The sequence below is a fragment of the Mytilus edulis genome, chromosome 7 (genome assembly GCF_963676685.1).
Source record: "Mytilus edulis chromosome 7, xbMytEdul2.2, whole genome shotgun sequence".
Taxonomy (NCBI): Eukaryota; Metazoa; Mollusca; class Bivalvia; order Mytilida; family Mytilidae; genus Mytilus; species Mytilus edulis.
This window is the reverse complement of record NC_092350.1, coordinates 47,295,172-47,309,558: the sequence shown is the minus strand read 5'-3', so window position 1 is coordinate 47,309,558 and position 14,387 is coordinate 47,295,172. Positions and strand designations below refer to the sequence as shown.

Sequence of the window (14,387 nt, the reverse complement as noted above, 5' to 3'; positions counted from 1 at the left end):
AATTCAACCTATTAAGTAGCCCCGACTACCAGAACTCTGCAGGGAGCTCAAATTAACAACAATTTTCTTTCCATTACAAATTTATTAATAAAAAAAAAGTAACTGAATTCTTCGTTACGATATAATTGTGATTTATGATGTTTACATGTTTATCTATGTGGACTTTTCGGAACGAGGCTTCCTCTCTGGTTTAGTAACGTGGTTAACGCTGATTCGGCAGTATTCTGTTGTTGACTCGTTTCAACCTGCAAAACGATAACTTGCCTTGATATGAAAAATGACACAATATGGCGCGGAAGATTCTTGTTTTCATATCAAGTTCCTAGTATGACTTTGGGACTGAAATATGCAAACAGTGCTAGTGCTTTTTTATTATCTATATATATAGAGTCCATAGTTTTTTTTTATTTATATACATGTGCAGAAATTTCCAAACGATCCAAATTTTCTCTTTTTAGTATTTTTAATTTTGTTGTGCATTGGTGTACTGAATTATTTATATTTGTAGATTTTCAGAAAAAAAATATTTTACTGTTAGACATTCTCAACGGTATATCGTACTACACTCATAAAGCTACTACAATATAAATGTAAAACTCGCAAGTCATTAAAATTTAAACCAATCATAAGTTGTCTTTTCGTCATAGTTTGCAAGGAAATTATTCACTAATCAGATTTTGGTTTTCAAAATTCAGAATTTCAATCTCAACTTACTTGTTGCTTGATGCGTTCATTTGCAGCGAGTTGTTGAAGTTGGTACAATTTGTAATGACTTTGTTCCTGTCTCCATTTGTGTGGGAATTTGGCAATATTGTTCAAATATTGTTGATTTATCTAAAAAGGAAACAGTAGAATAAAAACATTAACAATACAGTAGAATTGAATACTTCATATATTATATTATATACTATAAATAGTCATCACAATTTGTCTAACTAAAAACTTCATTTCCCGGGAAGCGTTTCAAATTAAAATTGCATGATATTTAAAAGGAATTGCAGTAAAACTTTCGATTTCACTTTCTTTTTCTATCCTATTGATTTTTTGTGATAATATTTCAAGCATTTACACCCCGATGCGTCTACACGGACATATAGCTTAGTGGGATATACATATAACCTTCAACAATGAGCTAAACATATTCCGCATATTCAGCTATAAAATGTCCCAACATTTAAGGAATGACTGTAATATTTTTTCTGTCTATGAAGAAATAACATAAAAAATTGGCTGCACACTGAATAACGCGCGTAGCGGGTTATTTAACAGTGTGCACCACATTTTTATGCCCCACCTACGATAGTAGAGGGGAATTATGTTTTCTGGTCTGTGCGTCCGTTCGTCTGTGCGTCCGTTCGTCCGTCTGTCCCGCTCCAGGTTAAAGTTTTTGGTCAAGGTAGTTTTTGATGAAGTTGAAGTCCAATCGACTTTAAACTTAGTACACATGTTCCCTATGATATGATCTTTCTAATTTTAATGCCAAATAAGAGTTTTTACCCCAATTTCACGGTCCACTGAACATGGAAAATGATAGTGCGAGTGGGGCATTCGTGTACTGAGGACACATTCTTGTTTATGTTATTTCGAATAGACAAAAAATATTACAGTCATTTCTTATAATTTAATTCTAAATTCCATTTTAAATCGTAGAAAACTATGAAAAAACGTTGATGACGATGACGTCACGGTCACATGACTAAATTTTGCCTATGGGCTGATAACAAAATAACGTCAGCCAATCAGAAGACGTGTTACATCAAAAATTAAAAATTATTGCAAAATGTGAAGAAGAAAAAACTATCGGCCTGATTTAAAACTAACAGACTGCAACCAACGACACGCATTAAATGAAGAGGTTGCTGACATGGGACAGACAGATAAAGCCCTGCATATGACAGGAAATACAAATTGATGGTCAATGCTAATCCGCACAGGAGACTCTTTCAAAATGTAAACATTTTTTATGCCCCACCTACGATAGTGGAGGGGCATTATGTTTTCTGGTCTGTGCCTCCGTTCGTCCGTGCGTCCGTCCGTCTATGCGTCCGTCCGTTCGCTTCAGGTTAAAGTTTTTGGTCAAGGTAGTTTTTGAAGAAGTTGAAGTCCAATCAACTTGAAACTTAGTACACATGTTCCCCATGATAGAATCTTTCTAATTTGAATGCCAAATTATAGTTTTGACCCCAAGTTCATAGTCCACTGAACATAGAAAATGATAGTGCGAAGTTCAGGTTAAAGTTTTTGGTCAAGGTAGTTTTTGATGAAGTTAAAGTTACATCAACTTGAAACTTAGTACACATATTCCCTATGATATGATCTTTCTAATTATAATTCCAAATAATAATTTTGACCCCAATTTAACGGTCCACTGAACATAGAAAAGGATAGTGCGAGTGGGGCATCCGTGTACTATGGACACATTCTTGTTTATGCCAAATCAAACTAGAAAATAATTCCAGCAAAATTGTATGGGGTTAAAATTGAGGAAACATCACCGGTTCACTTATGTTTTATCTTTTTGTTTTGTTTCTTGGGGACGAATATCTACAAATAATTTGATACTCTTGGTTTTAGCGTTCAATGTTGTCAGAAAATCATACTAAAATATTTCAAAGAAAAAAAGTTGCGAATTTCACGTTGAAAAAAAATTATACATAAATGTTTAATATCTTTGTACAATTTTTTACGATCTACATTCATTTCTGAAAATATATTTCAAAGAAAACAACTTGCGAACTGCACATTAAAAAAACTTATTATACATACATTATATGTTCGAAAATAGTAAATTTGATTTTAAGGATATTTTTTTTTACGATCGACATTTGTTTCTAATGGTTATATAGAAACTAACCTGATTTTCATGTATCCATCGCAAGTGATTCAGATGCGGTTCCTTTGCTGTAATTCGTTTTAAAATTGCCAGATTTTCATGTGTTATTCTAAGTAGTTCTCTTTGTCTTTTTGTCTTATTCAAACTAAAATGAAATTAAAATGAAGTAAGTGATTGAGTGAGAGATTTTGAATATAACGTCAAATCCGAAACTCGTCTAATGTGCTCGTGTGGATAAGAATTAATTAAACTTCTGCTTTTGGCTTGAATTAATTTGCAGCTAGGATTTAACGACTTGATTTAAATTTCTGATACTTATTTTCATTATACTTCACGTTAAAATGCAATATTTGTTTGGCTAATACAAGGGTGTTAATTTACTCTATCACATGGCTGAGAGGGTGACTATTTTTTTTAATGTTACCCTCTCGTCTAGACCAATCAAAAGTCGATAATTTAAAATGACAATGAATTGAGTTTACATCAAGTAATTTAAAAATACAATGCTTAAGTTCTATGTTTTGGCTCAGATTTTATTATTTGACTCAAAATGAATTAAAAAAACATCTTGATTCACTTTTGTGGGTTTTTTTTATTACCCGTAACGTTGTAATGTTTGTGACGTCATAAAAATTACTTTTATAATAACATTAATCTGTAAAAGACATTAATGATAGGAAATTCAGTATTATAAATTAAATAACACCTAGCTGAGAGGGTGATAAAGCAGATTGGTACCCCTCAAAAAAGCATTGTCAACCTTGGCTTCGCCGTGGTTGACAATGTTTTCTCGGGGTTACAATCTGCTCTATCACTCTCTAAGCTATGTGTTATTCATATGCTACTAAACGACAGTTCCCTTCCATAGCTTTTTTCATTATGGAAATCGTTGTAATTTCGTTATAGGATAGCCAAACGAAAAGCCATTTTTTTTCAAATTCTTATTAACTTGCATAATCAAAAAAAGATTTTTTTTTATGTACCCGAAGCATTCATTTAGACGAGTGACACCAACATTTATAGTTTTGAGCGTTGCAAATCTTACAAGATCGACAGGAAAACAGAACGGAGCAAAGTGAAACATGGAATTAATTTAAATAATTTTCTTTTTTCTTTCAGAACTGAATACGTCTCAGTTTAAGGATTTTTTGGGATGTAAAATCGTTAATCTAAACACATTTTGTATGAAGTACTTCCGAGCTTTAATTTTAATTATCACATTTGTTTGTTACAACCATGAAATTAAGAGTTGCATCGAACTGTTTGCCTGTATTACAATGCATTATATTAACACTGTCACGGATAGCAGGTGTAATATTTTATACGGAAATCATTTGATAAAACCATAATTGGATCCAACATATCTTTTCCATGCATATATTGACGTGTTTCTCGTTAGTAAATGCTATAAATACCTTTTTTTCTTATAATCGTGTTTCATATTATCTACACTCCCTCCGTACTTCATTATGTACGCCATTTTTTGGAGCAGAATTCGGTTATCCCTTTCCACTGTGGTTAGTCTTTCCTCTTCTATCTGAAAATATATCGCTCTTAAACGTCCTGTGATATTGGTGACCAAAGAAGGGGAGACAATCTAATCGAAAAAACATTTTGTCTCGACCTCAGTTAGATTCAAATGTGGTGCTTATTGTAGCATAACACCTAGTTTATTTTTTTTTTTAATTTTAACTGTTATACGACAGGACACTGAAGGGATGGAAATACATTAGTCCACGAACAGTAGCCGAAAATGAGTGATAATGTTTGAGGGAAATCCATAATTGACAAATGCAACAGAAAATAGAATAAAACACAAATACTGAAATAGAGAAAAAATGGACCAAATTTATTTTAAACAAAATAGTTGACACATTCCCCATTTCCCCATTTCCATTTTGCATTTTATAATGGAGTGCTACAATATTAAATATAAATGATAATGATATACAGAAAGAGAAAAATCATAAGGAAAATAGAAAAAAGAACTACCCCACCACCTTCAGTCAGACCATCATAATAACAAAAAGTATATTAATGTATAAAACGCTACCGTTTTTAATTATATTTAAAAATTGTCCATTTTTGTCATTCGCAATACTTGCCTCTCTTTTGTTACATTTCAAACTTGTTCTACTTCAGTTAGTCTCACTGACATTCTTACCTGGAGTTTCTTAAGTTTTATATGAAGGTGCATGTAGGTCGTAGGTGGCTTGTTGTCGACCACCGGCTTTGCTGAAAAAGATTATAAATAATCAATCTTATGGTATAGACGGTGGATCTTTGGAACTATCAGTTAATGTAAAAAAAAAAAAGAAGATGTGGTATGATTGCCAATGAGACAACTCTCCACAAGAGACCAAAATGACACAGATATTAACAACTAAAGGTCACCATACGGCCTTCAACAATGAGCAAAACCCATACCGTATAGTCAGTTATAAAAGGCCCCGAAATGACTATGTAAAACAATTCAAACGAGAAAACTAACGGCCTTATTTATATAAAAAAATGAACGAAAAACAAATATGAAACGACACCCACTGAATAATTTACAGGCTCCTGATTTTGGACAGGCACATACATAGAAAATGTGGTGAGGTTAAACATGTTAGCGGGATCCCAACTCTCCCCTTTACCTGGGACAGTGGTATAACAGTACAACATAAGAACAAACTATAACTAGAGGCTCTAAAGAGCCTATGTCGCTCACCTTGGTCTTGTGCATATTAAACAATGGACACGGATAAATTCATGACATAATTGTGTTTTGGTGATAGTGATGTGTTTGTAGATCTTACTTTACTGAACATTCTTGTTGCTACAATTATCTCTATCTATAATGAACTTGGCCCAGTAATTACAGAGGAAAATATTTTCTAAAAATTAACAAAAATTTATGAAAAATGTTAAAAATTAACTATAAAGGGCAATAACTCCTTAAGGGGTCAATTGACTATTTTGGTCATGTAAACTTATTTGTACATCTTATTTTGCTGAACGTTATTGCTGTATACAGTTTATCTCTATCTATAATAATATTCAAGATAATAAAAAAAACGGCAAAATTTCCTTAAAATTACCAATTCAGGACAGTAACCTAACAACGGGTTGTCCGATCCATGTGAAAACATCAGGGCAGATAGATCTTGACCTGATAAACAATTAAACCCTGTCAGATTTTCTCTTAATGCTTCGGTTTTTGAGTTATAAGCCAAAAACTGCATTTTACCCCTATGTTCTATTATTAGCCGTGGCAGCCATTTTGGTTGATTGGCTAGGTCACGCCACACATTTTTTAAACAAGTTACCCCAATGATGACTGTGGCCAAGTTTAGTTTAATTTGGCTCAGTAGTTTCAGAGAAGAAGATTTTTGTAAAAGATTACTAAGATTTACGAAAAAATGGTTAAGAATTGACTATAAAGGGCAATAACTCCTTCAGGGGTCAACTGACCATTTTGGTCATGTTGACTTATTTGTAGATCTTACTTTGCTGAACATTATTGCTGTTTACAGTTTATCTCTATCTATAATAATATTCAAGATAATAACCAAAAACAGCAAAATTTCCTTAAAATTACCAATTCAGGGGCAGCAACCCAACAACAGGTTGTCCGATTCATCTGAAAATTTCAGGACAGATAGATCTTGACCTGATAAACACTTTCATCACTGTCAGATTTGCTCTAAATGCTTTGGTTTTTGAGTTATAAGCCAAAAACTGCATTTTACCCCTATGTTCTATTTTTAGCCATGGCGGCCATCTTGGTTGGTTGGCCGGGTCACGTCACACATTTTTCAAACTAGATATCCCAAAGATGATTGTGGCCAAGTTTGGATTAATTTGGCCCAGTAGTTTCAGAGGAGAAGATTTTTGTAAAAGATTACTAAGATTTACGAAAAATGGTTAAAAATTGACTATAAAGGTCAATAACTCCTAAAGGGGTCAACTGACCATTTTGGTCATGTTGACTTATTTGTAAATCTTACTTTGCTGAACATTATTGCTGTTTACAGTTTATCTCTATCTATAATAATATTCAAGATAATAGCCAAAAACAGCAAAAATTACCTAAAATTACCAGTTCAGGGGCAGCAACCCAATAACGGGTTGTCGGATTCATCTGAAAATTTGAGGGCAGATAGATCTTGACCTGATAAACAATTTTACCCCATGTCAGATTGCTCTAAATGCTTTGGTTTTTGAGTTATAAGCCAAAAACTGCATTTTACCCCTATGTTCTATTTTTAGCCATGGCGGCCATCTTGGTTGGTTTAATTTGGCCCAGTAGTTTCAGAGGAGAAGATTTTTGTAAAAGTTAACGAAGACGGACGACGGACGACGACGGACGACGGACGCCAAGTGATGGGAAAAGCTCACTTGGCCCTTCGGGCCAGGTGAGCTAAAAATCAGTTGAAAAATGCTTAACTCATCAGATGGACAAAAATACAAGTGGACGTGGCCGGATAATTGTACATCCCACCAGCAAAAAGACACTAGGAACAGATCTGAGGGTACTCGCAGTTAACTGACAGCTAGTTCACTTTATTTTATAAACTCATCAAAGATACAAGAGCTGTGAACGCATAACGCGCGTTTCGATCGTCTTCATAATACTCGACAGTGCCGCTGAAAGCAACAGTTAGCCGGACAAATCAAACACGAAGTTGCAGAACATCAACGTTACTTTTACTTTTCGGGTTTTATTTACGATCAATTAACTTTGTGATAAAGATCGATAAGTGCATTGAATGTACGTAAAAAGCAACGAAAACTTGTATTTTCATTTTTAATTGACTATGTCTTTGGAAGTTTGAAAGTTTCATAATATGCATTTTGTTTTTCGATAATCAGATGTAGTTTGATGAGTTTTTATTGCAATACAATTCTAAATTCATGCACAAGATACGTGTTTCTTTTGAATATTTTTTTGAAGCCTATAGTTTGATGAGTATACACTTTGTGGGATAGTTCTTGAAAATAAATCCGCAAAAAGCTTCTCAATTGATAACTCAAGCATCTCTTGAGTCAAACAGGATTATAATCCAGAAACTTAGCTTATGAAGTGTCAAAGCTAATGTTCTTCATGGAAAACAGATTAAAAAATCAAGTCACAAATCACTGGCGCGGCACTAAAGGACGATAGTGTGTCACTACAAAAACTCTAGTGCATAGTTATTTGTGATACAATTCTTGGTGACGACCAAATTGTTTTTAAAGTGGCTTTTTCATATGTGAATCATAAACCACCGACTACGTTTTACCAAAAAATAATTCTATGATTACATTGATCGTTAGTTACACTGAAAAGTTCGAAGACAATGGCTGCAGATCGAATAATTTTAACATAAAAGAGAGACAGTTCTACGCTAACTTCGACAACAGCATCTGCTGTCAAAGAATCCATGACATATTCTATAGAGCATGTAAGAAGTCAAATATTTAGCCAAGTTTAATCATTGAAAATAACGCAATAGAATAATCCTGTAATAAAAGAGGGCACGAAAATACAATAAAATATAAACCAAAATGCCGGTGTTACAACTCACCTGCAAAAACCTTTTTTCTGTGGGCGTCGTAATGACTTTGGTCCCATCTTTTTCTCAAATAAATATTATTAGCAGGCGTGAGGGGCTGGTAAGCACGGTGCATCATAAATCAACATAAAAACAAACATAAAAACAAAACAAAATGCAACAAACCCGAAACAAAATGAAAACAAGGTAAAGACGTCAAACATTGTGACGTTTACATAGCTTTTGGCGCAGAAATATGAAATTCTTTTCCCGTCATTCTGAGAGTTTTCTCAGTTTCTCAAATGTACAGTATGAAATTTGACGAATGTTAACGTCACAAGAGTTTATCTATATTCTATGAAAAATCTACAATTTTGTAGAAAAATATGTAATTATTTTACAAAATATCTCAGTTTTACAAATTAAATTATCAGCACGTAAATATTTTCTTTGATTTGCATATTTTGCATTACAAGAAAGTGTAGAAACATGCAGTTTCAACTATAGGGGAAAGGCTAAAGAGTGGTATGAACACAAGAGCCCCGTACCAGAAAATAAATGGGTCTTCCCCAAAATATCAATCAAATGCAATACATGATGTATTGTGAATGATTAACGCCCTTCTTAGAGTTAAACGAAACATGGCGCGGCAGATATAATGCGATTTTTTTTAATTTGAGGAACACATTTACACAAGTAAATATCTTTACCTCTATCAAATCTAGACTGATTTTGATCCTTTTAGCAATTGGTTATTGGTACGAGCATACAATACTCTGATCGAGATGGGGGAAAAGAGTTTTAAAAGTACTACATTACATAATTTACTCATGCAATCATTATCCCTAAAGCTTGTCATATGGCACAAACCTCGCAAGTTCTGTTTTTATTTTCAGAATGTTTTGTTATTGTGGGTATGCATTTTAATGATACAAAGAATTGGAATCTCGAGGACAGTTGGCATATGCATTATGGAAATATTTTAATTTTATACACAGACAAACTTGCCACAACTGATCTAATAATTAAAAAATAAAAAAAACTAGAGGCTCTAAAGAGCCTGTGTCGCTCACCTTGGTCTATGTGAATATTAAACAATGGACACAGATGGATTCATGACAAAATTGTGTTTTGGTGATGGTGATGTGTTTGTAGATCTTACTTTACTAAACATTCTTGCTGCTTACAATTATCTCTATCTATAACAGTACTTTCTGTGGAAAATGTTATTGAAAATCTTCAAATTTTAAGAAAATTGTTAAAAATTGACTATGAAGGGCAATAACTCCTTAGGGGGTCAATTGACTATTTTGGTCATACTGACTTATTTTTTGTTCTTACTTTGCTGTACATTATTGCTGTTTACAGTTTATCTCTATCTATAATAATATTCAAGATAATAACAAAAAAACAGCAAAATTTCCTCAAAATTACCAATTCAGGGGCAGCAACCTAACAACGGAATGTCCAATTCATCTGAAAATTCCAGGGCAGATAGATCGTGACCTGATCAACAATTTTACTTCCTGTCAGATTTGCTCTTAATGCTTTGGTTTTTGAGTTATAAGCCAAAAACTGCATTTTACCCCTATGTTCTATTTTTGACATGGCGGCCATCTTGGTTGATTGGCCGGGTCACCGGACACATTTTTTTAACTAGATACCCCAATGATGATTGTGGCCAAGTTTGGTTAAATTTGGCCCAGTAGTTTCAGAGGAGAAGATTTTTGTAAAAGTTAACGCAGGACGACGACGACGACGGACGACGACGGACGCCGGACGCCAAGTGATGAGAAAAGCTCACTTGGCCTTTCGGCCAGGTGAGCTAAAAAACAGAGTTCCCTGAAATATGTCCCTGGCACATATTTCATCTATCAAAGGTTATATAGTCCAAGGTCATAACTCTTTGGAGAAAGGTAATCAGGACCCATTTAAGAGCTTGTCCGAGAAATTGCTGATATTAACCTTAAGTGCAAGTTTTATAAAATTCTGGAAAGAAATGTCCACGTGAGAGCACTAACAAGACTGAACGGATGGACGAAAGGGCGCACAGTATTTCTATGTCCCCGCATTGTGTGGCGCGAGGGACAAAAATGCTTAAATTAAGAAAAAGACCATCATGCCTAATAACATCAGTTAATAAAATGGTAGGGATGATAACCATGGTGCTATATCACTTTAATATATCATCATATGCATGAGAACCATCTGTGGCAAGTTTGCCTGTGCATTAAAATAATATATAATGCAGATGTATATTTCCTTTAAAACCTTTCTATAAAACGCAAGCATTTTTTTCCCCAAAAAGAAATAATATATTTTTTTTAACGGAAACTGCGAAAAATGTCGGTTTTTGTGCAACCTTAAAACAAATACATCTAAAAGAATAATAATACTTTGTGGATATGACAATATTGTAACAATTCCTTTATAAATACTAATTACTTTCTTCCTACAGCACAGGTCCGTGTTAATAAGAATTCGTCAAATAACAAAAGTCGAAAAGACGAAATCGCGAAAACGCAAAAACGTAAAACACAAAAAGCCAAATCGCGAATACGCGGAATTGCAAAATCGCACAATCGCCATGGAAACGCGAAATTCTGATATCGAAAATGCGATCGCGAAATCGCTCAAAAAATATTTTGCGTTTTCGATTACTCGTTTTCAAGTTTTTAACTCGCTAAATTCTTCTTATAGGCAGTCCATCTCGCTGACAAAAATAGTCTTCAATATCAGTTAAAAAGATCGAAAGGAGAAAATGCGATAAAATCTCCCCCTGTTAAACACATCTCGAAGACAAGAGAAGAGTCATTAAAACATTTCCCATTAAACTGTTTTGTATTTTTTCCACAGATATGTAGGCCAAACAGTTTCGAATGCCTTTCTTATTCGACTTTACAAGAGTTTCGCCCCAAAAGAAAATTAAATTTCAATAAGTGCATGCATAACACTAATATTATGAACCATTTCAAATATGGATTTTTAAACTATTATATATTATAAAATTATGAAAAGACCCAAGACCACTAATGAGAGTAGTTGCTCTATAATTATCTGGATCAATTTGGCATTTGTGCTTTGTGAAAAAAAGTACGCTTTATTTTACAATCAATCAATTTTAAACCTTCTTGCTTTCTTTTTTCCGAATCAAAGACAGAAGCTGCGGCATTCGCCTAGTTAGTCACTGGTATCATGCATTCTTTAAGTTTTCTAAATTCTCTTCAAAAGGTAATGTATGCGCCAGACTATATAATTTTGATATACCGACTGCCATATCTGTTTCTTATCTCAATCATATATAGAAATAACTAGTTATAGATCTTGTCAGGCACGATGACCATTCTCTTTAATCAAGCATTACAAGATATTAAACGATAACATATTCATAATTGTAAATCAAAGTCCACACTTAAACGGAATTACTGCCCTGTTGAAATTCATGCAAAAGTATTGCACTCAACAATCTACAAAAGACAAACACATTATGTTACAAAAAGTATTTCAATACTGTTTTCGATTATATATGTATAAAAATAAGTGTCTAGTGTGTACTCGCGAATCAACGCTCTTGTGTTAACCTCCTGAACGTGCATGAAATAATTGCCACTGGAGTTAAGAAACCAACAATCAATCATCAATCAACGCCTCGATGATAATTTCAAATCGAGTCCACCGTATTCATATACTAAAGTTCATTAAAGGTTACAATTCTATTGTTATACGCTTAAATTCATCCGCCACGTATAAAATCTGTTAGGGTGTGACATCCTCAATAAATAAATAATCGAGTACACCGTTCACCTGTTGTAAAACTTGACATTTGTCATCCCAAAGCACCCATTCACATTCAGGTGCCTTTTAAGGATTCCGTTTGACGTACGTATTACCTCTGTTTTTAATTTATTTTGTATTATGACTTAAGTTAAGTTCCACTATGGTTGCACTGTCAATCGAAAAAGAAATTTAATCAACAATGAACATCAAACATAATATTTATGATTGATCCTTTCGGCTTTCGTTGTTTAAGTGCCAAAATATGAAATTTCATAGAAAATTCTAAGCCTTTACAATTTTATATATTTAGACATTGGCTAAAATAATATAATTATGGTGACTCAGCAAGAGTTTTTTTTTTAGGAATTTAGTTGGTGTTTAGGATTTTTTGAGGTTAAGGTTCATGTGGACCCTATGGCTATTTCACCTCAAAATTTTCTCTGAGAACAGGCAAACCTGTGCATCTGAAAAAGTTTTAAGGCATAGCATGCCCTAGATAAATAGAATTCAAATGCATTGTATGATTTAGAAAATTCATAACTTAACCTGATTTTGCCGTACACTTTTTTTCGTCTCTGCAGAAGACGATAAAATTAACAAACAGTTGAGTTTACCTTGATATGGTCCACTCAGGTACACAGTTTAAATAACCAATTATTGTCAGGTATCTATTGTCCATCTAATGTCCATGTCAATTAAAAATGCTCACTTTAATTTTTACCTGTGGGGAAGTTCTCAAACCTGTTTTCCAACTTAGTTTATTTAAGAATTGAATGCTTCTTTTTGTAAATTTATTGGGGTGTAAAAGCGTTGACCGAAGTACATTTTGCGCTTCATTCTAAAAATGTACACACGGTCAACGCTTTTACAACCCTATAAAGTTACAAAAAGATGCATTCAATACTTATAATTACATTTTTTTAGCTATGATCATGAAAACACGAATTTTATATATTTTATTATTTAATTCACCTGTGCACTTTATTGTTGGAGCACGTGTTATCATGAGTGAAAAGTTGTATTGAGCAATGCAACTGCTTACGGAATAACGCGTGATGTGCAGTTAGCCAATCAGAATAAAATATTATAATGAAACATACATCTAATGTAATTATTTTGGCACCTTCTGGAGAAATGAAAAAAAGTGCACGGCAAAATCCTGGTAAGTTTTTACTTTTCTAAAACATAAAACATATTTAAAATTCATTTATCTAGGGCATGCTATGCCTGAATTTTTTTTACAGATGCGAAGGTTTGTCTGTACTCAGAGTAAATTTTGAGGTGAAAATACGGCAATTTTAGCCATAGGGTCCACATGAACCTTAAGGATTATGTACCCTTGTGCTGATGCAATGCTAAACATATGGAGCCTTTATAGAAAATCTACAGTCTTTCCCATTGGACTCTCATATTTGGCAATTCGGTGATTGATAGATAGAGAATTATTGCATGCATTTCTAGTATTTATTTCCTTAAAACAAGTTTATTAATTTAGTTACTAGTTAAAACAAATATAAATATGGACCAAATCAAGTACACCTTTCAGGGTGCACTCGACTTTAGTGACTCAGTACGAGGTTTTTTTAAAGGTCGTTTACAACATTTTGTAAATAAAAACACTAACACATCATAAAAAAGCAAGTGAGTAATCATTTTTTGAAATTTTATAACCGAAACCTCTGTATTAAAGGCTCTGGATTATCTATAAAAATCTTGGTTTATTTGTCACAGACAGTCAAAGTCCCCTTTTCCTATTGAATGCAACAGGAAAAGTAACTAATTATGCTTTGCACGAAGTTTCCCTATTGTATATGTACAAAATGGCCTATCTCTAGTATTCATTATATGTGTTGTTTTGATACTATTGCAGTTTGAAAAGTTCGTACTTAACTGGCTACAGAAGGGGTCATAAACCTTAATACACGCTAGCATATCATGGACAAACAAGTGAGCATTCTAGGTGTACAATTTAAACGATCATCTCCTTTAATATAGTCTGTTTTTGACACAATTATCAGCTTAATTAACTCCAAAATCCTTTGACACAATTATCAGCTTAATTAACTCCAAAATCCCCATTTTCTATTTTAAACAGGTTGGGAACAAACCCTCTATATGGTGATTATACCCAGGGGCGGATGCAGGAATTTTCGAAAGGGGGATGCTAACCCAGGGCAAAGGGGGGGTGCAAAACATATGTCCCGATACAAATGCATTGATCGGCAAAAATAAAGGGGGGGTGCGCACCCCCGGAAACC

At 33.7% G+C, this 14,387-nt stretch overlaps 2 protein-coding genes across 2 annotated transcripts in view; one reads left to right on the top strand and one right to left on the bottom strand.

Moving 5' to 3' along the window:
• Positions 1–62: 62 nt before the first annotated feature.
• LOC139481616 (sperm axonemal maintenance protein CFAP97D1-like) lies at positions 63–8,589 on the bottom strand. The gene is made up of 6 exons (XM_071265053.1): positions 8,386–8,589; positions 4,998–5,068; positions 4,249–4,370; positions 2,855–2,978; positions 715–834; positions 63–245 (listed from the first exon to the last, which is right to left on the bottom strand). The coding sequence occupies exons 1-6, from the start codon at positions 8,489–8,491 to the stop codon at positions 150–152; spliced, it is 639 nt and encodes a 212-aa protein (XP_071121154.1). The 5' UTR covers positions 8,492–8,589; the 3' UTR covers positions 63–149.
• Positions 8,590–12,089: 3,500 nt separating this feature from the next.
• Positions 12,090–14,387, top strand: part of LOC139481639 (uncharacterized abhydrolase domain-containing protein DDB_G0269086-like) — a 25,816-nt gene continuing 23,518 nt past the window's right edge. The window contains exon 1 of the mRNA XM_071265077.1: positions 12,090–12,231. The gene's annotated coding sequence lies outside the window, so the exon portion shown is untranslated. The remainder of the gene's footprint in view (positions 12,232–14,387) is intronic.